This window comes from Arvicola amphibius, chromosome 1 (genome assembly GCF_903992535.2).
Source record: "Arvicola amphibius chromosome 1, mArvAmp1.2, whole genome shotgun sequence".
Classification (NCBI taxonomy): domain Eukaryota; kingdom Metazoa; phylum Chordata; class Mammalia; order Rodentia; family Cricetidae; genus Arvicola; species Arvicola amphibius.
In genome coordinates, this window is record NC_052047.1 from 166,087,761 (window position 1) to 166,114,401 (window position 26,641).

Below are 26,641 nucleotides of genomic sequence, written 5' to 3' on the forward strand. Positions count from 1 at the left end.
ATGTGTCTGATGGCCCACAACCTATCGGTGACCTCAGAGAGTCTTTCTGTAACAACCCTCTCTAAGCAAGACAGCCCCTCCTCACCAAGTTTTTAGTGTATCGATTTCACATCCCCATACCTTACATTACAATTTGGGTGCCTATGTTTTTTCTTTACATGTTCTTTTCGGCCTTTCCCATTAGACAGTGAGTTCTGCCATAGCAGGGGACCACATCTAGGGCATAGAAAGTGCTTGGAAAATATTCTCAAGTGAATAAATACTAAATACACAGGTGGCTCCCAAAGTAAAGAAAAGGTTGAAGGTCACTAATGGGTCACTAGCCCGTCTGGACATTTGTGGCCTTGTTTGTAGTCAAAACATGATTCTCATAGCTGGGTCCTTAGGATTTCTTCAAGGAGAATTCCACTCTAGTGAGTGGATCTTGAGGCTGCATGTTTGACTTGCTTTATGCAGCCTTCGGCACAGTCCCAAGCACAGATGGGAGCTTCATAAATATTACTGAATGATGATGACACCAAGGATTATTTAATACCTCCATGTGGGTGGAGACGGACCTTGGGCCACAAATATATTTTGAATGTGCATTGCTTCTCAAATCATCTGTACCAACAACGTAACTCATCTGTGCCACAAATCAGACACATTGAGATGACAGCGTCCCCAAAGAATGCCACTTTCCAAACGGAAACTTATTATCCAGGAGTAAATGCAATCTTTGCTTTAGTGACACTGTGAGAATAGAAATCAGAGACAACAAAAGTCTCTTTTTGGGAAGCACCAGTTTTATCTGTGAATAATGAAAGTTTGGATAATTCCTCAGTTTCAAAGATGCCCACCCATTCTGAAGTACCGGGCGTTATGCAGGCCTTCGGATATAGCTCAAGCATTCAACTATTACCCTGGCATTTGTGGATACAATCCCACGGTTCCATTCATTTAAAATAATATTAATAAGTCATTTGGGAAACCACAAGAAGACAGACTTTTGAATCTGCATTTGTTCACCAGGAAGAAAGAGGCTTATAAAGTGTCCATCATGGGGATCCAGAGGGAGCGACCCAGCAGATCAAATACCCAAAACAAATCAGCACGTCAGAGCCTCACGGAATTCTGAATCCCAACCAGCAAGCATGAATAATCCTTTAAAACGGCCACTCACATATCAGAACAGGCCCTTTGTGCATCTCTAGGCAAGGCCTCTGGTTTCTGACTGAACGGAGATTTTCTTGGGAAAGTGGATGAAGGGCAATCAAGAGCTACTGGGACATTTCCACAAGAAAAGGGGACGAACGGTTTCTGTTGTCAGAATGAAACTTCCACTCCTGGCCATGGCTACCTTGCAGGAGAGCTGGGCAACGTTTTCAGGGATGTTGACTGGGACTCTCTGGATCCCTGAGAAGCCGCGACAGTAACCTGCATCAAAAGACATGGGGTCGAATCCTGCCAGTTTCCAATTAGCTGTGGGACCCAGTACAAGGCTCTCAACTTTCCTGGTGACTGGATAATATGAAGAGAGGAATGACTGGCACAATTTCCTCACAAAACTATTGCCAATTTAAGTAAGTTATATAAAAATTCTGCCTAAATTATAAAATCGGGTTTAAGTAGAATCCTGTAAAATTAAAATATCAAATAAGTTGCATAGTGCCCAGGATCCTTTCCTTGGCCACGTGTGCCATATGGCATTCACATGTACACATAAATAAAAATAAAAAATAATAAAATTCTTAAAAAAAAACTATTCTACGTACAACAGGATCAAAATATGGAAACAAACAAATTTAACAAAAATTATGAAACATCTGCATAAAAAATTCAAGTTTATATGGAAGAGAAATCAAAGAAAACCTATTTGGAAATTCATCCACATATTGGAAGATCCAACATTATTAAAATGCAATCCTCCTCAAATGGCTTCACAGATTCAACAGGATCTCAGTCAAGGTCCCAAACGGCTCTGGTGTGAACTGACACATCAATCCTAAAATGTATGTAGTAATGGGAAAAGCCTCGTAAATATATATGTATTGGCTAGACAAAGAATGAAACTGATTGGATGGTTGACCTGATGTCAGTGTAGCATCTCTGTAAAAGCCAGTAAAATAAATGGAATAGGATAAAGAGTCCAGGTAGATCTACATATACATATGATCAGTCGAATTTTAACAAAGAAACCAACCCCATTCAGTGGAAAGAAAAATTCCTCCAATAAATAGAGGCGGGGCGACTGAATATGGAAAAAAATGATCCTCACTGTTACCTCACGGCACACATTAAAATGAACGAGAAATTGAAAGCACAAATGTAAATGTTAGGACTGCAGTTATCCACAAGAAAAACATAGGGGAAATATCTTTCTGCTCTAAAGAATGTTGTGTAGCAATTTCCTCTGAGAACCATCCATCCTGGAGGGAATCTCATTAAGATCAGGAAGTAAGTCAGGCAGTGGTGGCACACGTCTTTAATCCCAGCCCTTTGGATGCAGAGGCAGGGGGATCTCTGTGAGTTTGAGGCCTGCCTGGTCCAAAGAAGTAAACAACTGAAGGGCTTCAGGAAGCCCCTGAAACTGGCCGGGTACACTAGGGCCCTCTGTCCCCACACATATCTAAGCTGTAAGGACTGTTGAGAGACTGAGATAAGGCAGACTCCTTAGGTGAAGCTCAGACCAGCCAGCTACCCGGAGAGGCTCAGACCACCTCAGGAGTTGGAAAGGACACTTGCCAACCTTTCGAGCTGCCTGCAGGCTGTGCAGGGCTCCAGAGCTCTGATGAGCTGTCACCCATGCTGAAGGGAGGGTTTGGTGATGCAGCTGTCTTGGAGTCACTTCTGCTCCTGGGAGTAACCCCTTTCCCCAAATTCCTTTAAGCAATACCAAAAAAACTTGGTTCACCAACTTTGAATTTGGTGGTATCCTTACCGTGGTCTGTCTTCAGTTCCTTATCTGGGGTGAGTAGATGCTGGCTCGTGTCTCCCAGGAAGAGTATCACACAACAAGAGTAAACTAATAGTCCTCATAGAAGTCAAAAGCATTTATCGTAACAATATAATTAGTGAAGCATATGAAAAAAATTAGCAAACTGGATTTCATAAAAATTTAGAATCTTTGCCCATCCAAAGACACTAATTAGAAAATGAAACGTAGAACCAGTTCAGTCAGTAAAGCGCTTGCCTTGGATTGAATTCCCAAAATCCATATTAGATAGCTGGGTATGGTGGCAGCCTGGTGAACCCAGCCCTGGGGAGGCAGAGACACAGAGATCCCTAGACCATGTGATGATTTCCAGGCCAGTGAGAAACCCTATCTCATAACTGAAATGTGACCAACATCTGAGAAATGATACGTGCAGTTGACTTCCGGCCTCCATATGCATGTGCGCGCACGCGTGCGCATACACACACACACACACACACACACACACACACAGACACACACACAGGTACAGTGGAGGCTGACTACAGGAAGGGAAAATACAGGCAATACTATATTTGACAAAAGACTAATCCAACAAAAACAAAATCAGTAACGGAAACCACAGTAACCCTACTTTAAACACATGCAAATACCCTTTGGATGAATATATAATGAAAGAAGGTAACAAGCAGCTGATAAGCATATGAAATAATTCAAAATCATCAATTATTGGATGGTGAAAAATTAAACTATAATAAAATGGTATCTAGCATACATATAGCATGTCTTAAGTTAAAAGTCTGTCCCGACCCCCAAATATTGGCGAGGATGAAGCAACCACAAACTCCCACATTGCTGAGAAACATGTACAAGAGAAAACAGTTTGTCTGCTCTCTGGATGTACAGCTACCCTAAAATTGACATTTATTCTTAGACATTTACCCAGGAGTAATTGAAATGTGTCAACAACAAAACCTTTAAATAGCTACCAGCAAAGAGAGCCCAGATGTCTATCAATGAGAAACTGGAAAAAAACAAATGGTGAGAGCCTCACTTATTAATAATACACTGCATGACAGGGAGAGACGTGCCTCTGGCATAGGCAAAGATAAGGATAAATCAAAAACAAGGAGGATGACATGGCAAAGGATCCTGCTGTGTCTAGTTGAAACAGGCAGGCCTCCATGGTGATATAAATTACGGCAAGGCTGTAGGGAGCGGAAGAGCTGGGGAAATTGGGGGAGTTATGGGAATAACCCACACCTTTATGCAAGTGTTGGTTAAGCGCATGCTTACACTCTCCAGACTCATTGATTTAAACTCTCAAACATATAAACTTTACAGTATACAACTTTTACATTAGGAATGATTGAATAAATAACACCTCAAGAAAATAATCTGGAAGGTGGAATTCTATAGGACAACTGACCCGATCTCTCTAAAGTCACTGCCAAAAGGCAAGGGTTTTGCCGGGCGGCGGTGGCGCACGCCTTTAATCCCAGCACTCGGGAGGCAGAGGCAGGCGGATCTCTGTGAGTTCGAGGCCAGCCTGGTCTACAAGGGCTAGTTCCAGGACAGGCTCCAAAGCTACAGAGAAACCCTGTCTCGAAAAACAAAAAAAAAAAAAACAAAAAACAAAAAAAAAAAAAAAAAAAAAAAAAAAAACAAAAGGCAAGGGTTTTACTAGATAAAGAAAAACTGCAGGACACCTGGGAACCCCTCTAGAGTCAAGTCTCTGCCAACCCTAGAATGGCTCCCTTAATTAAGATATATAATTCCTTGTTCCCATATCCACTTTTCCTATATCCCAACCATCCTATTCCCCCAAGCTCTTCCCATCCTCCACTTCACACTTTTCTCTCCCCATCCCCCCCCATCCCACCCCACCCCCATGTTCCCATTTTTTGTCCGGCAATCTTGTCTACTTCCAGTATCCAGGAGGATAACTATATGTTTTTCTTTGGGTTCACCTTCTTATATAGCTTCTCTAGGATTTTTTACGAATTATAGGCTCGATGTCCTTTATTTATGGCTAGAAACCAATTATGAGTGAGTACATCCCAAGACGCCCCCAGCTAGGTCCTTTGGGCAGCTGAGGAGAGGATGCCAGAAATGTACAGATCCTATTGCCATACTCATGAATATCTTGCATATCACCATAGAACCTTCACCTGGCATTGGATGGAGAAAATGACAGAGCCCCACATAGGAGCACCGGACTGAGATCCCAAGGTCCCGATGAGGAGCAAAAGGAGGGAGATCATGAGCAAGGAAGTCAGGACCGTGAGGAGTACATTTACCCATTGAGACGGTGGGACAGATCTAACGGGAGACCACCAAGTCCAGTTGGAATGGGACTGATGGAACAAGGGACCAAACCGGACTCTCTGAATGTGGCTGACGGTGGAGGAGGACTGAGAAACCAAGGACAACGGCAATGAACATGAACTCTACAGCATGGACTACATCTACTGTGAGCCTTGTCAGTTTGGTTGCTCACCTTCCTGGACTTAGGGGGAGCTGGGAGGACCTTGGACTTAACATAGTGAAGGGAACCCTGATGGCTCTTTGTCTTGGAGAGGGGTGGAGTAGGGGTATGGGTGGAAGGGAGGAGAGGGAAGGGGGAGGAGATGGAAATCTTTAATAAAAAAAAATGAGAAAAAAAAAGACTGCAGGATATAACCAGACCTGATGTGTGGCATGGGATTTTTTTTTAGCATATTATCCTTTTAGTGTCTTTTTTTTATTGATTTTTATTGAGCTCTACATTTTTCTCTGCTCCCCTTCCTGCCTCTCCCCTCCCCACTTCAACCCTCCCCCAAGGTCCCCATGCTCCCAATTTACTCAGGAGATCTTGTTTTGTTTTTTTCTATTTCCCATGTAGATTAGATCTATGTAAGTCTCTCTTAGAGTCCTCATTGTTGTCTAGGTTCTCTGGGATTGTGGTTTGTAGGCTGGTTTTCTTTGCTTTATGTTTAAAAACCACCTACGAGTGAGTACATGTGATAATTTTCATGGGATGTGGTCTTACTACAGGAAAACAAACCTTCAAAATATTTTGGGGATGTTCAGGGAGAACCTAAATATCAAGTTGGTTTCAAATGATTAAAAAAACTTTAATAAAAGAAAATTGAAGCCGGGCGGCGGTGGCGCACGCCTTTAATCCCAGCACTCGGGAGGCAGAGGCAGGCGGATCTCTGTAAGTTCGAGACCAGCCTGGTCTACAAGAGCTAGTTCCAGGACAGGCTCCAAAGCTACAGAGAAACCCTGTCTCAAAAAACCAAAAAAAAAAAAAAAAAAAAAAAAAAAAAAAAAAAAAAAATTGAAGATTATAAATTGATAAGAAAAAAAGCACAGCAGTATGGACTTTCTGGTCTTTTCAGTACTATGCATCATGCACAGATATGGTGTATATTTTAATTATATCTACACATTTTAATTATATCTGTACAATACATACACAGAACAAGACTCGGGACAGTTAAAAATCCACCTATCGCCACAGGTAACTCTGGGAATGGTATGATAACTTCTGTCTTCTCATTTGTCAGTGTTTCGAACTTCTCCAGTGCATATGCTCTGCTCTTTTAATACCGAAAACATCAGATGTGGGAACAAGAATGTAGCTCACTGGCAGAGTGCATCTAGCACGACCGAGGCTCCAGGTTTGACTAAATCCAGGTCCCTCTAACAAGGGCCTCCAGAGTGGGCCTCCCGTTGTATGCTCTCTACCCACAGTGACTTCATTCTTACAACAACCTGTGATGTAGCATCCCTGCTTCTACGCACTTATGACCGTGAAAGCCAAGTCTTGTATATAACATAATCTGACCTCAAGCTCCATGTTCTTTTCATTTTACTCATATATACCCTCAGATTGGGGAAGACTACACAGTTATGAGCTATTCACTATGTTTCAATTAAATGCATATGGATGAACAAAACAAGATTAAATGATGCAAAGAAGCCCACAGTAGAGGATTCTACTTATGTGACTTTTGGAACAAGCAAGCGCCTATGGTGGCAGGAAGCATGACCTCATCCATACCTCCCCACAATCTATGTGAGGATGGTACTGTTAGCATCCCCATATTACAGATAAGAAAAGTAAGACACAGAGATCGAACAAGAAAGAAGAATCCAGCTCAGGCCACCTGCTTCTCACAGTGCTACACCACACCATATCCCTAAGTCCCCAGGCTGCCACTCAGCTTGCAGTGGAGCAGGGGGAATGAGTGCCAGCTACCAACAAAGGTCGATCACACTAGCATCTTTGCTTACCTGTCCAGAGCCATGCTGGTTGGCATACTTCTCCCGAACCCTCGAACCCCGATCTGACGGAAATACGGAATGCAAGAGAGGTTGGCGGCGATGACAGCAAGGGAGTCTGAGGGACTCACAAAGAAGCCATTTTGGCCAAGGATCATATAACGGTCCTGTGGGAAGGAATGTGTGGAAAATTATCAGGGAGAAGCATCTGTTCTTCATACCCAGTTCCTATCACCAGTGCAAGCCACTTTCCTGCCGTTTAAACAACCTAAAACAATCGGATAGACCAAAGGACGCATGGGAAACCATATACATTCCTCAGGGGCCCAGAATCTCGGTAGAGCTGGATGTGTTCCACCTGCCGAGATATGTGCACAGCTGCTCCATGCCTCTGTGGCCTCCACAGCCTTAGGCCCTCTCTTCCCCCACAGACTCGAGAACTGTAGCAACTGGTGAATAGCTGCTTCTTTCACGTGGTGCTTTCAACAAAGCTAGCAATGAATGGAAATTAATTGCCTGACTATTTTTTTAAAGAAATAGTATTTCTCAAGAACTGAGAAAAGTTGTGGACGTTTCATGGTCTATCTAGCCCTGAACAGCAGAGCAGAGGCATGTCCCATGCATGTCCCATGCACATGCATTCCAGATTCTCTGGCCTCTGATACATCTTCCTTCACATGGGGAGCAGGTCACAGACTGGGAGCCCTTCCCCTTACCCCATCAGCATCAAATGCAGCTCCAAATCCATACTCTCCTCCTTTCATGGCTTCCAGAAGGGTGGTTGCATATGTCAGGTTTGGGTCTGGGTGCTGCCCTCCGAAGTCTTCTAGTGGGACACAGTTTATAGCAGAGTTGGCAGGGGCCCCCAGCTCATCACACAAAACTTTTCTCACGTAGGGTCCCATCACTAAAAAGAGACAGATGAGAATGTAAAAACACTTGGAGGACTGCTCTGCCCTAGGTATTTTCTTCTGGTTAGAAAAAGACAAAAACAACTCACTTAATAGCCCAGAAGAAGAAAAGAAACTATACTGTCATTTTTTAGGACACAACATAGAATAATAATCCTATCAATCATCACTTATTGATCGTCTACCATGTGTCAGGGACTCTGCTAAGCAGATAAAGGATGTCAATCATCCAATGAGGTGAAATTTTTTTTCCTTGTGGTTTCCTAAAACACTGCCTTAAGTGATGGAGGACTCTCATTGGTTAATAAAGAAACTTCTTGGCCTGATAGGTTAGAACATAGGTGGGTGGAGTACACAGAGCAGGATGCTGGGAGTGAGGCAGATGCCTCGGGCAATTGCCCTGCCTCTCCTCTCTGGGACAGTCGCCATGAAGCCAACCACCAGGTCAGACATGCTGAATCTTTCCCAGTAAGACACCACTTCATGGTGCTACACAGATTATTAGAAATGGGTTAAGCAAGATGTGATAATTAGATAATGGGAGGCTGAAACTGGTGGGCCAGGCAATGTTTAATGAGTACAGTTTGTGTGTTGTTATTTCGGGGCATAAGCTAGCCAGGCCGCTGGGAGCCAGGCGGGATGAAAAGCAGGCCTGCCCGCCGCTCCCATCACTACACCTTAAGGATATCAACTCTATAATATGATTTATTACCTGCTGGTTTTCATGTTGTAAGCACTTCAACTGAGTATATCAAAAGCACTAAAGGGCACAGGTAATTCTCTTTGTACAACTGTTGTAGCATTGCCAAGTTAAGCATCCAAATCTCAGAAGCTTCATGTAAAACAGAGGACCCCTTGCACAACAACGAATGCAATGCAATAAGAGCCATGGTGTGGACCAGGGGACCTAGCATTGAACCCCTATGTTAAGAACTGAAAGGATCTGATTAAAGAGGGTGAGGTGCTGAGTCTTACATTCCTGGGCCCTCATCTAATAGTGAGACAAGCCAAATCTGCAGATGAGTGAAGAGGTGAGACAAAGGGGGGAGCTATCTAGTGGGGCTCCAAGACTTATAAAAGCGATACCCAAAGTGAGGCTTCCCAGAGAAAGCAGTGTCTTGAGTAGGACTTGAAGGAAGAAGAATACAGACTTGAGAAGGGTGGTAGACAAACCGTGATACATCAAGATAGCAGAATACTGCTCAACAGGAACATAGAGCAAGCAGAGCCACACGCGCCATGAGCATCATTTTAAAGAATGGTACTGAGTGCCACGTGAAGCAAAAGACTCCGGAATTTATTCTTCCATTAATATCCCCTTCTAGAAAAGGCAAAGGAAAAGCAAGGAAAAGCAGAAGAAAGATAACTGGAACTGGCTGCCAGGGACTGCTGAGAGCGATAGAGAGTTGACCATCGAAGTTCAGTAAGATGCCCGTAGTCTTCACAAATGAACAATTAATAAAGAGTTGTGTGTTTGTGCTATTCAAAACAAGGCAATGAATACTTTTTAAAATTCGCTAGAGGAACTGAAAAAGGTTGACACTGGAAAGTAGGGCATTGACTGCAGAAAGAAGATGGGGATCCATGTTTTTCATAATTTATTCAGCTGTTTGAATTACAGAATATAACATTTTTAAGTCAACAAATAGGTAGTCTTGATCTACTCCACACTCACATGATACAGTCCCAAATCTACTTGTTCAATTTTTGTTTTCATTTACATCAGAAGAAAGTAACTGGAGTCCTGAAATTTTCTAGAACATTCCACATAGCTGGACGTGTAGCCGTCTCCTTAACTGTTCTGCCTCTGCTCTCAGAAAGGCACAAGCTCACCTCCATGCATGGCATCAACTCGGATCTTCAGCTGGCTAGGCCCAGTCAGCAAACTCTTGATGGCATTAAAGTCAAAGATGGTCCGAAGAAGGTTGAGATAGATATCAACGGGGTCCACGATCTCCACTGATGCCAGGAAGAATGGAGGAAATGTCAGTGAGCATGCCTGGAAATCATCTTTAGGGGCACAAAAAAATTTACTATCCCAGTGGTGCAAAATTCTGATCCAAATCCCATCTAACTGTATGCTACGTGGGCAGGGAAGAGTCCATTTGCAAACAAAGACTCAAATCACAGCACAGCCAAAATGTGATAAACTCCAGATAAGTAATGGTACAAAGACTATTCTCCTTTCTTCTTGCAAGGGAAAATTAACCACTAGAAGAATTTAGGATACAAATATGCTCATCCCTGGCCACACCTTCCCAGTGCCTCACTCCCCCAGCTGCACACACACCAGTGCTAACAAGCAGCCCACATGTGCAGTGGTCTTTCCTGTGGGTTTGCCCAAGAATGACTCAGCTGGTGGAGAACACATAAAGGAACTGTGGCCTCAGCTGTGGCCCTCATTTCCCAAATGCTGTTATACACACTGGATCCAAGCACAGAGCTGGTGACGTGGGATGGATTCTGACTTTGCAGAAACCCTCTCTCACACCCAGCTCACTACCTCACTTCCAGGGGAATGCCAAACACCTGCAGCTCCTCGGGAAACACAAGAGCTCTCCAGTGTGTTACTGGGAATCCCCACAAACCTTTTTATTTAATTAGTGAAACCCATTACACAGAACTTGGCATTCTTTTCAAACATCTACCTGTACATAATTAGTGCTCAGAAAGTACTTTTCCTAGGAAAAGCAAACTCTTGAGATTTGGGGAATTAAAATTTTGTCTAGAAAAAAAAAAACTTTTTAGATTTGTAGTTACATCTCTTTATCTGTGTCTGTGCTCACACACGTGTGCCTGAGTATGTGGGGGGGGGGAGTGTACACACATTTGGGTATGTGCACGAGCACAGGTACCTGCAGATGCCAGAGGCATTGGATCCCTTGAAGCTGGAGTTGTGGGTAGTTATGAACTGCCTGGCTGCTGGAAACTAAACTTGGTTCTCTGGGAGAATAGTAGATGCTCATAACTAGTAAGGCATTTTTCCAGCCCCTTATAATTAAATTTTTAAAGTTACACATCTATTAACTTTCAATGTCATACTACTATGGAGCTGAAATACTTTGTACTACATTAAAGATGTTATCAATGAATAATTTTTCAATAATTTTTTCAGTACATCCAGGTTTAATATTTAGTATGTGATATAAATTACTCTTTCAACTGCCTATAAATGCATGTCTCAAAATATTTCCCTTACATTTAAACTGACATATGAATATCCACTCAAATTTAATTACTTTTTAAGGGGCACAGGCTATATTTGATCATCCTCTGAAATGAGGAGAATATTAATTTAGAAAATAATTAAAAACTACTGTCTGTAAACTATACATCTGAAAATGCTTGATATTTTGCTTCAAATGCTTCAGACATTTTACTTACTCTATAACATATTTTTGGAAATTTCATTCTGGTTCTTCAACTCTTGAAACATTTACCTAAAAATATTTGCTATTCACAAGGGACAGCTCAAGGAAGCAAGGCATTCAGGAAAATCAAATACTCTCATTATCTATACATGCTTTTGACACTGAGGACAATTTGCTTCCAATTTGCTCATCACTTAAAACAGTAAGAATATAGCACATAAATTACCTCATAGGATTATCTCTGCATTATTTTGAGGGGAACAGAGAAACATCTACCTACTTCTAGATGTTCACCAGCACTTTACAGCAACCACCCAAAGAACAATGTGGCTGTAGTAATGAGTTCCCCAAAGACTCAAGTCTCAGAAACTATAAAATCATAAATATTCCCTAAACAATTAAAATGCATATTCCTGATGTTAATGTTTGATAGTTCTCATCTCTCTTATAGTCTTAGTCTTTTTAATCATATATAGTCAGACATATTTAAATTATTTTGTTAGATATAACATAATTGTAATTACCTAGAAAATCCATGAGTACATTTTTTATGTGTGCATCTCCAACTAGATCAATAAAAATATACTTTTCAGTCAGGTGGCAAGAGTGCACACCTTTACTCCCAGCACTTGGAAGGGAGAGGCAGGTAGAGGCCAGCCTGGTTTACAGATTGAGTTCCAGGACTACCAGAGCTACACAGAGAAATCTTTTCTTGAAAAAAGAAAAAGGTAGACACTTTCCACTGGTGCAATAGTGGCATGGAGGTTATAGTGATAACCAATTTTTTTGCATTGGATTTGAGGTCTGCTCTGTAGGACAGAATTAATATCTGATACTATAAACCTAGTCAAAGGCCCATAATCTAGGAGATCATAGGCTCTAGGGGGAAATCAACTACTGTTATCTTGCTAAATTGAAATGCTACCAAACTAACAAATATTTATATTTATACCCACAGATTAGTGCTGCTTTCAATGTTGGCTCCAGAAGCTTCTTCTGCAGTGGAAAATAGGTAATGTAACTCATAACTGGTACATTAATTATTAATAAGTAATTATTAATTATTAATTATAAATAAGTAATTATTGAGTGCTCAGCCCCAAATAGGATACTTTATCAATCCTCTTCCTTCTCAAGGTACAGAGGAGGGAACATAAAGAATATAAGAGCTAGAGGATGTGGAAGAGAGTTGTTGAATACTGTCTTCTATATATAGCATTGCCATTGTACTTCCCAAGTGTCATCAGAGGTTTCTGTCTCAACCAGTCCTACAGCCATTCAGTCCCAAAGAAACATATAGAGTCCTACATTAATTATAAACTGGTTGGCCTATTAGTTAAGGCTTATTATTAACTATCTCTTACATCTTAAATTAACCCATAATTCTTCTCTATATTAGCCACATAGCTTGGTACCTTTTATCAGTCAGGAACTCTCATCTTGCCTCCTCTGCATCTAGGTGATGACTGCAGACTGAGTCTTTCCTCTTCCCCAGAATGCTCCTATTCTGGTCACCCTGCCTGTACTTCCTGTCTGGATAGTGGCCAATTGGCGTTTTATTAAACCAATACAAGTGACAAATCTTTACAGGGTACAAGACCATTGTCCCACAGTACTTAAGAATTCACTGCATCTACAGTTACCCACACAAGATCAAACGAACAAGATCAATCAACATTCCCACAGGGAATCACAAAGTAGCCTCAGTGGGTGAAAAATAAACATGACCAACAAAACCAAACCAAAGAGAAGAGAGCATAAAGACCAAAGGAGGGTAAATATGTTAGGGTAAAGGGTGGACATGTGGGAGTGGTTGGAGGTGGTACGATCAAGATAAATTGTTTACATGTATGAAAATACTGAAGAATAAATAAATGATACTGTATTTTTAAAGTGGGCACTGTTGCTTCTAGTGACTATCACATGACTTTCAATAAATTCTCACTATCTGAGCAAATGATCAACTCAAAACTCTCCAAGAAAGTCTTGGGATCAGTAGTCCAGAGCTATTACCACCACCCAGTCTATTTTAAGGTTTCTATGACTTTAAAAACCATGTTCCTAAGTTGGGAGAGTAAATCCAGGAGAATTGATGAGGAGGAGGATGGGGTGGATGAATATGATCAAAGTGCATTGTATGAAGTATAAAATTCTTAAAGAATTAATAATATATTTTTAAAAAACGCATGCTAATGATAGTTCATCTTTTCAGTCTAGTTGAATTACTTGGAAGATGAGGACACCACTGTGACACAAAACTGTACCCAGTCTTGTAGAGGCCCTAGAAGGACAACATATGGTGGTTTTATTGCTTCCTATGTGCCTTCTATACAATTTTAACTGATACAAGGGTAAGGTAAGCATATTCATGGTGTGAATGTTGCTATAGTATTCATAATGAATGGGTAAAACAACAAATTGTGCTCTTAGTTCTTCAAAAGTTTCACTCATTCTGGTTGTCTTTCTTTCTTTTCTTCTTTCTTTCTATCTGAGACAAGGTATCTCTGCAGACTTGGCTGGCTTCCAACTTAAGACCATGACCCTGCTTCCTTAGTCTCCCAAGTTCTGTGGTTATATTGTGTGCCACTGTGCCAGGCTTGGGTATTTAATTTTTGAACCACTTACCAAAATACATTTGGTAATTACCGAATTCCTTTGAAAAATCTCTGGACACAGTGCTTGGTATAGAGCAGGTAGTCAACCATGATGCGCAAAGAACTGCATGGCTTTGGCCTGCAAAGAAACTCCAACCTTCCACAGGAAGTTTAACGACCCACTGATTTTTTTAGCTCTTAATTTAAAGTTTCCCACATCTTCACCTTAATTGCTTAGAACTTATTCAAAGACAAGTTTGGCGATCCACAGTCTTCTCCTCATACACTATGATGGAGTCAGCTACAAACCTTTTCCTATGTGGAAAATGATACGGTTTGGATAGTCGCTTTTAAAAGTATCAAAATCTAAAGACAGATTTCTCCAATCTCTTTCCGCATTGTATCTACTTTCTAACCACTCACCAGGGCCTCTCTCAGATGACTAATTCAGTACTTCTCATGAGAATCCTTCCTACAGAAACCACCAATCACCAACAAGGACTGCCCCAGCCTCATGCACGCCTAGACTCCAGCATATGCGCCCCTCCTGGAAAGCTGCCCCATGCGTGGAATTTTTCTGACTTCTTCAAACTATCTATTACCTCTGAATGGTTTGAACTTGTTCTCCAGGTCAAACTCTTGTCTTCCTAGTCGAGACAGGTCAATTCGAAGATCGGGACATATGGCATATTCCTCAATTGTTTTGCTGATCTGGTAGATTTTGTCTGAGACCACATCTGGTGCAGGACCTAAAATGTGACATCCAAAGTGTGTTTATTTTAAAGCCCTCAGAATTTCAATCAGAGAACCATTACCGGCCTCCTACACCAGAGAGAAGTGTAGACTCATCTGGTCGCTACACGATGAACAAAGACCCACAGCTCAATTAGACCAGGTATTTCCCAGGTTCATTCATTCACCGTGAAGGATATTTAATCAGCCCTGTCTGTTTGTTTTCATCTACTTCTAAGCAATGACACATATAGTCTAAAAAGAGTTTTGCACCTGCTGGGGATACCCGGTTATGTAATCAGCTTTCTTCGGGCTATGACACACAAACAGGACATGCCTTCCTCAGGAGTGAAGGCTTCCAGATCTCAGCCACTGCTCCCCAAGTGCACCTGAAAAGAATCATTTCTGCCTCTCACAATTGTCTCATTCACATGTGACCTTTTCCAGATAAGTCAATTATTTTCTCCAGCACAACTAAGCTTTACAATGAGGGGTCACTAAAAATACTGGATATATTTCCTCAGAAGGTCAAGTTGGCAACAGTGGTAGAGAGAGATTTTAAAATGAGTTGGCTATGAAATCAGTTGTTGGTTTCCTCCTCTTTTAAAACACATGTATCTCCACACAAGGCTTCATTGGGTTTTGTTTGGTATTGGAGAATGTTAGGGATTAAATAAATAAATATACCAAATAGTCTTAAATATAAAAATCAGCTAGGTAGTTCTGAGTGTGCATCATAGCTGCTGACTACATTTTAACTTCCTACTGGACAGAGGTGTCTCTAGATTCATCTCATTTCCTACTCCACAGGGCTGTACTAACTAATACAATGACCAGCCACCATATTTAGCTACTGAGTACCTGAACTATCACTAGTCAAGCTGAAATTATAAATTGCTACAATTGTAAAGTGTATATCAAAATTTTAAGTTAGTACAAACAACCATATAACAGGTGATATTAACATTTTATACTTATATATTGAAATATTTGAATATAGTATGTTAAATAAATTATATTACATAGACATTCTCTTTTACATTTTTAATACAGCTATTAAAAAAATTTTTAAATAATATATATGGCTCATAATACATTTGTATTGAACAAAGCTACCTTCTTAGAATAAGAAACAATGTCTATAAGAAGAAATGGCAATAGCCCCACTCCAGCAGGTAGGGCAGAAGGCAGCCTCGTTGGTTACTTCACCAGCTGTCTTACATGGGGTGAGTGAAAATCGCAAACTCACAGAAGGGCCTGGGAGATGGATCAGTCAGTAATGTTCTTTCCATACAACCATGAAGACCTGAGCTTGCATCCTCAGCACTCACATAAAGTAAAAAGGCAGGCACGGCAATGTATGCCTATAACCCTAGTGCTGGGGACAAGGGTAGAAAACTAGAGTTCTAGGAGTTCACTGGCAAGCTAGTCTAGCCAATCAGTGAACTCCTAGTTCAGTAAGAGAGACCTTGTCTCAAAAGGCAAGATGGACAGTGACAGAGGAAGTCACCTGATGTCAACCTCTGGTCTTCACATATACGTATAATTACACATACATACGTATGTAGGTACAGACACACACACACACACATACACACAAGGAAATGCAAACCCTTTTTCTTTTGTCATGTAAATGTTTTTAAATGATTTGTTTTTATTGTTTTTAATTGTGTGTACATGGTGTGTGTGTGTGTGTGTGTGTGTGTGTGTGTGTGTAGGTATATGCACATGAGTGCAAGTGTCCACAGAGGCCAGGGGTATTGCATCCACTGGAGCTGGAGTTACAGGCAATTGTGAATATGTGACATGGGCGCTGGGAATCAGACTTGGATCCTGTCTCAAAGTGGGGAGGGGGGAAGAGATGGGGAACTTAGGTAATTTAGTTTTTGTCTGTCTTTTAAATAAATTTTCTTATGTATATTTGAGGTTTACAACATGATTTTTGTGGGATATCTATATATAGATATAGATATATCTTCCAGAAATATCTTCTTCTGTCCCTTTCTTTTCATAAAGCTTCAACGAGTCAATTACAGGCAACAAGGAGGTGGCTCTATGCCATACTCATTCAGTTACTCTACACATTCTAACTGAAGATGTCAATCCATTTACATTCTAGGGCATTACTCATAAGCATCAACCCCCACACTTAGTTGACTGTTCTCTGCTTCTTTCCTAGGCTCTTTGTTATTGTCTTCCACTTTTTGTGTCTACTTTTGTGACTTGTTGATTTTCTATACTATTGTTTACTACCTAAGGTATAGACTTGAGGTATAGACATGTTCTAGCTTTTCCTTGTAGTGTGTATGTGTGTGTTTAACATTCAACATGACTTGTTTATGAATAGTTTATTCTTTAAATAATGTGCAAAATGGCTACAGGGAAAGAAAAATAATAAATTCTTCTTTGCAATATAGCTTATGCTCCCATATGCAAATATGTTTGATATTCTAGATTAAAAGAGACTAAAGAGTCTTAGCAAACAAATGTACAGTTCTGAGATGCATCATTTTTTAAGGAAATAGCTGTAAATAACATTTTGATAGTCACTGCGAGGAAAGGCAACTGGAGATTAGATTTCAAATGATGTTATAGGATTAGTGCTACTTTTGTTAGGTATGTATGATGACTAATCTTTATTGCCTACTCCACTGGATTGGGGGTCAATTAGGAGACACACCTATTGAGGTTGTTTCCACAGAGGTTTAATTAAGGAGGGAAGGTTCACCCCGAGTGTGGATGGCACCATTCTGTGGGCTGAGGCTTCACAATGGAGGCACCAGCTTTTTCTCCCTTTCCCCCACTTTTTCTCTTCCCACATCAACAGCCTTGCTTTCCTCCCCTGCACACCTTCCCTTCCATGATGGACTGTATCCCCTCAAACTGTGAGCCAAAACCATCCCTTGCTTCCTTCCCCAAGTTGCTTCACATCAGGAGTTCATCACAAGAAAAGCAAATAGCCCAACATGTTACTCTAGTTGTGTGGAAATGTGTCTTTCTTTTAAAAAGTGAACACAAACGTATTTAGGTACAGAATACCTTCATGCTGAATTTTGCCTTAAAATACCTCAAGGGTTAAAATGATTACTGAAATGAGAAAAGCACAGCAGTGGATACCTGGAGTTCATTTATTACTCTCCCTACTTTTTGGCACATTCTGTTTTTAAAGGAGTTCATCTCACCCATCACTAGGACTCCAGACTATACATTTCTATAAATTTAAAAATAAACTATATAACTATGTATGTAGTGAGAGAAAATATATATGTTCTAACTTTAAAATTTAGAGTTCTCCTGTATCAGTTAAGTTTCAGTCTTTCACCTGGCTGACACACACAGGAGATCCATAGATAGCCCCGAACATTTAAGAGACCATATGTTACTTCCTTAGGAGCACATCACCTTGGGTACCTCACTGGATTTTTTTCTGAGCCAATTTCTCTCCACTTTTCCTGTTTATCATCATAGAGTATGATAATGAATGAGGAAAGAAATCAGGTAAGGCATATTCAGAGCCACATACCTCCATTAGCAACATTAAACTTCACTCCAAACTCTCCCCCTGGTCCTCCAGGACAGTGGCTGGCCGTGAGGATAATTCCACCAGCTGCCTTGATCTTCCTGATAATGCAGGAGACTGCAGGTGTTGACAAGATGCCATTCTGCCCAATAATCAGCCGTCCAATCTAAACCATCCAGGAAAAAAATAAATCAACCAAAGGTTCATGGAACTGAAGGCATTTCAACCAGGCTCTTTTAAGGGGCAACCAATCTCCTATCCAAATGAATTGAACATGTTTTATGTTAGGAAAGCTGAATAAAAGGAGTTCCAGCATTGTCTGCCCTACCCAAAGTCTCCAAGTACATTTATTTGAGCTGCTCATATCTAGTTTTCCACTAGTAACCGATAAGTACTTAAGGACCACTGATCTCTGGTAGTCTGAGATATGTACTTTTGATGATCAAACAGGTTTGCTGAGCCCACATAAATTCTCAGTTTGTTTCGGACTTAGAAACTATAATGGTGAAGGTGTTAGAAAGGGAAAGAAAGAAAGAAAGAAGGAAGGAAGGAAGGAAGGAAGGAAGGAAGGAAGGAAGGAAGGAAGGAAGAAAGGAAGGAAGGAAGGGACTACTTCCTACTTCTCTCGCTTTTTCTGTGTGATACTTGAATCTTGAGTGCCACATTGATGCGATTTAGAGTCACCATGGAAACAAATCTCTAGGTATTTCTTGAGGGATGATCTAAATTATGTTAGCTGAGGGAGGAAGACCTGCCTTAAATGTCTGCACCATCGTATGGGCTGTGGTCTTGTACCAGATAAAAAGAGGAGCAGCATACATAACTCTCTGCTTCCTGATTGCACACTCAGTGTGACCAGTCACATCCCACTCTTGAGGCCGTGCTTTTGGGTTTCTTCTCACATGTGTGAGAGAAAAACCATGATAGCCCTATGAAAAGCAGTACTCACAGTCCCTACCTTGAATTGTCTTCTATTTGTCCTGAAAACATTTCCTGTCTCATATAGTATCACCTAATAGTTTTCATATTATTTATCTGCCCACTGTGTATAACCCCCAAGAACTACTTATTTCACTGTTTCTAAATAACATAGAACAAACCTGCCAGACAGTAAGTGTGTAGCAAATATCTGTGCATAGCAGTCACTATCTGTGAATTTGTTAGCATTGAAACTAATGAATAAAATACCAGGAGAGATGGCTCAGAGGTTAAGAGCACTGACAATTTTTCCAGAGGACCTGGGTTCAACTCCCAGCACTCACAACCATCTATAATGAGATTTGGTGCCCTCTTCTGACATGCAGGCAGAATACTGTATACATACATAAAGAAAGAAAGAAAAGAAAAATACATTGGGAAAGGGGAAGATGGCAGATGATACCCATGAGGGTATAATGGTTACCTTTGTCAACTTGACACAATCTAGAACCACCCAGAAAGTCTCAATAGGGTGTTGACTACACTGAATTGACCTATGGGCATCCCTGTGGGGAAACTGTCTTAATTACCAGATAAGGGAAGGCTCAGCCCACTGTGGGCAGCACCATTCCCTAGGCAAGATCCTGAACTGTGTAAGAGGGGAGAAACCAACATGAGAAGAAGCAAGCAAGCATGCATGTATTCATTTCTCTCTGTTCTTGACTGTGGGTAAGATGTGACTATCTGAAGTTTCTGGCTTGACTTCTTCATAATGATGGGCTGTCGCTGGAAGTGTACATGGCTTTTGTTGGGGTACTTTATCACAGTAACAGAAAAGAAACTGGGATACACGGACTGCTAGACTGTCCCATGTTGTGGGGGGCAGGGATACTTGGACATAAGCTATTCTATAGAAGAGTGAAAGAAGAAAAACTAATCTAAGTAGAAAAGAAAGGAAACTTAGGAACGCCGAGGAGGAGGAAAAGTCCAGAGTGCACTCTAAAGGGCTCAGTCCTGGCTGTGAGCGCTCTCCTCCCAGGGCTAGTCAGGGCAACAGCAGGGTTTGAAGCACAGTTTCAGACAAGGAGTGAATCCCATAAAAATTCACACTGGATTTTCAGCAATAGAACATTTAAGAGCACTGAGGACAGGTGATAAAAGCCACATCAAAGGCAGTTGCACTGGCAGAGGATGCTGAGAAATCTTCTCTTCCCAACACTGGACCAGAGCAATGGCAAGAAGTCATTATGAAGGTAATGGGAAAGGGTATATATATATATATATATATATATATATATATATATGGATATATATATATATGTGTGTGTGTGTGTGTTGGTGTGTGTGTATGTATGTATATAATATATCAAAATATATTATATACTTGTGTAGAAATGCCATAATTAAATATATTAAATTTATTAATTATTCATAGATTAGGTAATAAATAATATCTATTAAACCATACTAATCAACTTTGAAATGAAAATTAAAAGACCCCCCACTGTGCATACTCACTCTGGGAATTCAGGGAAACATAAGATATTTGAAGGAATCTTACACACTAAGGATACAGACAAACATGTCCATGAGGCCCCAGGAAAGAATAAACTAGAGTAGAGCAGTAAGTGAATGAGGACCAGGAACATACTAGATATTACCAAAACAACAAGAATTTAATTCACTGTGTAATGATGAATGGAACAAGTCACAATTACAAAATGATAGAGACGAAACGCTGACATACCCAATTCTATAACACAAGGATCAATAACGCTTGATGTAATAGTACAGAGTGACCTCAATACAATTACGGGGGTGACTTTAATGACACTCTCACCAACTGACATCACAGTTAAGTAACTCTGATGAGGTCAAAAGGGCTTAATAGACATCTACAGACTATTCCACCCAAGTACTGCAGAACGTACATTCTTCTCAGCAAGCCATGGAGACAAATATTAACAAATATAAGAAATCTGAAGTAATTTCCTCTACCTAATCACAATGTCATATACCAGATATCAAAAGTAAGAGATCATAGAATGTACAAGCCCATGGAGATCAAGTGACAAGGTACTGAATGATGAACAGGTCATCAAGAAAATTATGAGCAGATTTTTAAAGTTATTAAAACCAAAAGAACACAACATATCAGAGTATATGGTATGTGATATAAAGGAAGTTTAGAGCTATAAATATCTACTTTTTAAAAAATCAATAAAAAGATCAGAAAGTAATAAAAAATATCTTAATGATGAACTCCAAGGTCCTAGAAAAATAGAAACAAGACAAAATCAGTAGGTGAAAAGAAATCCTAAGATAACAGTAGAAAATAAATGATTAACAGACTATACAAAACATCAAAAAGAGTTGATTCTCTGATAAGATAAATATGGTTGCTAAACCCCTAAGTAAACTGAGACAGACAGACAGACCGACCGACAGAGACAGAAACAAAGAAAAAGCCCAAGTTAAATCTTAGGAACATGCACACCGAGAAAGAAATCAGTAATTCAATCCATTTTACAAGAGCTTCAGAAAACTGAGTTAAGCTGGGCAGTGGTGGCGCACGCCTTTAGTCCTGGTGCTTGGGAGGCAGAGGCAGGCAGATCTCTTGAGTTTGAGGCCAGCCTGGTCTACAGAGCAAATGCCAGGACAGGCTCCAAAGCTACACAAAGAAACCCTGTCTTAAACCTAAGTTAAAACCCTAAGTTAAAAGGCTAGGAGTAAACCTGCCTACTGAGGAAAGGAAAGATTGCTATGATGAAAATTTTAAAACACTGAAAAACTAATTTGAGGAAGTCACCAAAAGATAAAATGAATCAGCATTGATAAGTGGCAGCGGCTGTTACTAAAATCTATTCAATGCAATCTCCACTGAAGTTCCTATGACATTCTTCACAGAAATAGGAAGGCACTCCTAAAATTCATGTGGAAGCACAAAGAACTGCAAATAGCCTGAGAAAAAGGCAGAGTGACCCACCTCCTGTCTGACCAAAGCCGAAGAGAGTAAATCCATACTACTATATAAGCCAGCAGGTTATGCTCAGTTTTTAACCAGTAAGTAAGACTTTGGCTCTGCAGAAGCAGGAAGGAATAATGCCTGGTTTTCTACTATTAGTAACTCAATGCACAGTAGTGCTGCTGACCAAGACAGGGAGGACAGAGGATGATAGAGACATCTCATTATTATCCAGGGCCACGACAAAGCATCTTCCATATACTTCCACTGAAATTCTCACTGTCATTCAACTCATGGGAATGAAATTATCTACCATGACATTAATGATTACCTGCTATGAAGCAAGCAATGTGCAAACAGGAACACAACCGCTACCCTCAAAGATATCTGTAAAGTGCTAATGATGTCCATTCGTAACTGTTTGCCTGCCCCATAGCTTGAACTTATTTTTAAAGAAGTAAGTTTTTAACTGGTGGACCGGAGGCTGAGGTAGAGCTCAGTGGCCGAGCATTTGCCGAGTATGCCTCATGAAGTTATGGAGTCCATCCCTGGCACAATTAACTAGTTAATGAATAAGTTAATAAAACTAGAAAAGGTGAAATCGTGTAGATATGTCTTATGATACATTTATTTTAAAATGAAAATTTGAAAACAATCTTATCCAGAAGTGAAGAACCAGTTAGACAAAGTAATGCAAAAAAAAAAAATTATGGAATACTACTCAGTCATTTAAAAGTAATGAGTTCTTAATAGCCCAGGTGTGGCAAACATAGTTAGCAGCCCTCCAAAGTTCAGTAGAGGGCCACAGCAGAGTCGTGAGCACTAGAAGTGAGCAGAGCAAGCAATGAGCTTCTGTTCTAGTTGGGTTTCTGCTGCTGGGATAAAGCTGTGACCAAAACCAACCTAAGGGGAAAAGGGTTTATCTCAGCTTACAACTAGGAACTTTCCTTCGCTGAAGGAAGTCAAGGCAGGAACCTGGAGTCAGGAACTGAAGCAGAGGCCTTGGAGAAATGTTGCTTATTGGCTGTTCCCCTTTATTATATGACCCAGGCCCACCTGACAAAGGGATGGCACCGCCCTTAGTAGGCTGGGCCCTACTACATCAATTAGCAATAAGGGGAAAGTCTTCACAGGCCAGTCCGAGGGAGGCAATTCTTCTGTTGTCATTCTCTCTTCCTAGGTGAGCCTAGCTTGTGTCAAGGTGACCAAAACTACTCAGTACCATAATCGAGGTGTGAGGGCCCATTCTGTGAGTTCCCGTCAGACTCTTGCCCTACCCACTCCTGCCATAGTCCAAGAACTCATGAGGAAAGTGACCACTCTGGTAAAGACGTATGGATGAGCTTAGAAACCTGGATTTCTGTTCAGCTAGCTTGACTTGCCCTCCTCTCCTGCTGACTGTCCAATCTGCCAACAGTAAAGATCAACCCCAAGCTCAATATGTCTGCATTCCCCTGGGGTGGTCATCCAGACAGCGGACTCACTCATCTGAGGCATTTCCCGGATGGAAGGTCAGCATAATACACAAGCATGGACACACGGAGGGGAAGACACCCAGAGAGAAGGCGAAGACAGAGGCCAAGATGACCGTGGCTGAGCAATGTGGCCACAAGCCCAGAAAGCCAAGGAATGCCAACCACCATCAGAAGCTAGAAGAGCCATGGAACAGATCCTTCCAGAGAGTCTCCAGGGAGCCCGGCCCTGCCAAGGCCTTCGTTTCAACTTCTGGGCTCCAGATCTGTGAGAAAACGAACTGCTGTTGTTTTAAGCTAAGTGGGTTCATTTGTTATGGTAGACTTAACAAATTAATACAAAATCTGCAAACTAATATAAAACCAGTACCCTTCCCTACGGCTGCCACAATGAACTGTCAACAGCCAAGTGGCTAAAACAAGAACATGTTGGCTTCTTGTAGTTCTGAAGACCTGAAGTACAAGACCAAGGGGCCAGCAAGACCACACATCCTCAGATGGTCCCAGGAATGGGGCCTCCAGCTCCGCTCTGATTTTTCATATCTACCCATTACTCTGGTCTCCGCCCTCCCATCTTCTTCTCCTCTGCATGTCTCTATTATTCTCTTTTCTGATAACCTGCCCTTTTCCAATTAACCCAAGACAAACGTCGTCAGAAAAGTCACAGTTTTCAACATCTAGCGATTGTTAAGATGAAGGCACATTTGAGACTTACCAAGTAAAGGAAGGCACCCAATTTGAAACTACATATGAATCTTGTGCCATGTCCTAGTTCTGTTTCTATGGCTATGATAAAACACCCATGAACAAAAGCAACTTCGGGGGGTTAAAATATTTATGTCAGCTTATGAGTTATAGTCCATCAATGAGGAAAGTTAGGGCAGGGACTCAAGGCAGGATCCTGGAGTCAGGAGCTGAAGCAAATGCTTACAAGCTGTTCCTCTTCACTGGTTCCACTGCCTTAGCTACACAGCCCAGGCCCACCTGCCAAGAGATGGCGCTGCCATTAGAAGGCTGGGCCCTCCTACATCAATTAGCAACCAGGGAAATGTCTCCACAGATGCAAGAGCTGAAGCAGAAGTCATGGAGGAACATGGCTTACTAGGTTTCTCCCCATGACTTGTTCATCCTGCTTTCTTAGACGTCCCAGGACCACCGGCCCAGAGCTGGCTCTGCCCACAGTGAGGTGGGCCCTCTCAGATGTGCCCACAGGAAAATAGGATGAAGGCAACTATTCCACTGAGGTCCCAATTTCCAGCTACATCTGACTTATGTCAAGTTGGGGGTGGGAAACAAAACAGGACATACCATTGAACCCCTCTGAGCTTGAAGCCAAAAAAACTTAAGGCCCTTTAAAGAACTCTTTTCAAGTTAGACATGACCCAATATAATACAAATGTCTTTCCCAAACCCTGCACTTCTTAAAAATGATGTTTTTCTAGAAGATTCTCCTTTAATCTATTGTTTCACTTTCTGGGAAAGTCCTAAAAATACCATCCTCTGCCAAAGTAGCAGACAGTTGCCTTGCAAAGAAACCATGGTCTGCTTACCTAACTGGCTTTGATTTTGAGTACAGCCCTGAAGGACATCTGCCTTGTATTTCTTGGGTATGCTGGTATTCTGTAGTCCCTACCGTGAACCTCCCACTACATGGCTTTGGCTGGATTTAAGGGTGACCCCCCACCCAGTCCTGCAGAACCAGACCCCCTCAGAAGGGTCGTTATTGCCACTACAAAATAATTCAGCTCTGCCTGGAAAGAAGGTGAGACAAACCCTAGTTCCCTGACACTTCACAGCACAGAAGGAAGCCAGGCAGAGGCAATCCCGCACGAGAGAGACATCATCACACAGGTCTCTGCAGATATGTAAGTAGGGCACGTGTCTTCCCAGATTCAGAGCTACGTAGGGAGATGGGTCAGCTGGCTCCCAGTCAGCTGGAACTTTAAATGGTGGAGCAAAGGGGCGTGGTGAAGGCTCGTAATGCTGCTCCCTGCTTGTTCTCCTAAGGACACTAAGCCCCCCCCCCCCACCAACCCTTAAGTCTCACCTGCCTGTATCAGTATTGTCTTCACCCGGGAAGGTCCATGGCTAGTACTGAGGAAAGTAAAATACCCCAGACCAGTGTCTAAGATGGAAACAGTATGACCCAAAGGCTTTCTCCTCAGCACTTCCATTCCTTTACTTCGTGTATATACTAACTTATTATTTTATTCCTATTTTCCTTTTCTTTCAGAATGCTAACTGTTCTTCTAAATTAGATTTAGTGTGAGTTCATTTTCTGATTAGTTCCAATTAAAGTCCTTGAGAGCAGAGATGTACAGTTTCCACCCTGAGGCTGAAATCTGAGAGTAGATACAGAACCTCAATGCCGACTTGAGTTCTCCAGTAACATAACACTAATAAGAGCACATTGGTCTCACGTGTGAACTCTCTCAAGAAGAATGCCCCGCTGCAACTCCCTTTTAGCTTTTAGTAAGTCATTTATTAAAGGGGAAAAGAAAGGTAAGTATGACATCCCTCAGTGTCTCCCACAACTGGGGTCATGTCCCTAAAATGCAATCACATCACTTTAATGGGATCACATCCCAGAATGACTCAAGGAAAGTAGAGAGAACAATAGATGAACACTTACTTCATGGTCTACAGAGTATTTTACAGGACCACATGGATGTCACCATGTCCACCCATTAAGTGTTATGGCTAGTAATATATAAAAGACCTGTTTCCTCCCCTCTTTGTTCACACACACACACACACACACACACACACACACACACACGAAGCCCAAAGCCAAGCTGCCATGAAAATGAACACTAAGCCTTCAGATTTTAAGTCCCAGCTGTCAAGAGAGATGCCAACCTTAAGGAGCGCTGTGTGGGTAAGGAGATGGATGGCTAAATTCAGTGGAATTTAGAGAAATAACAGACTTGGGGCCAGGCATGGATGTGGTTACCCAAACATCAAGGGACTTCTCC

The 26,641-nt window shown here is 41.4% G+C and overlaps 1 protein-coding gene across 1 annotated transcript in view; it reads right to left on the bottom strand.

Annotated features, from left to right (window-relative positions):
* The window catches only part of Pgm5 (phosphoglucomutase 5), a 159,980-nt gene that overhangs the window by 122,196 nt on the left and 11,143 nt on the right, over window positions 1-26,641 (bottom strand). Inside the window, exons 2-6 of the mRNA XM_038331263.1 lie at window positions 18,315-18,477; window positions 14,662-14,808; window positions 9,928-10,053; window positions 7,900-8,090; window positions 7,196-7,350 (exon numbers count right to left, since the gene is read on the bottom strand). Of these exons, the coding sequence (XP_038187191.1) occupies window positions 7,196-7,350; window positions 7,900-8,090; window positions 9,928-10,053; window positions 14,662-14,808; window positions 18,315-18,477 (782 nt within the window). The remainder of the gene's footprint in view (window positions 1-7,195; window positions 7,351-7,899; window positions 8,091-9,927; window positions 10,054-14,661; window positions 14,809-18,314; window positions 18,478-26,641) is intronic.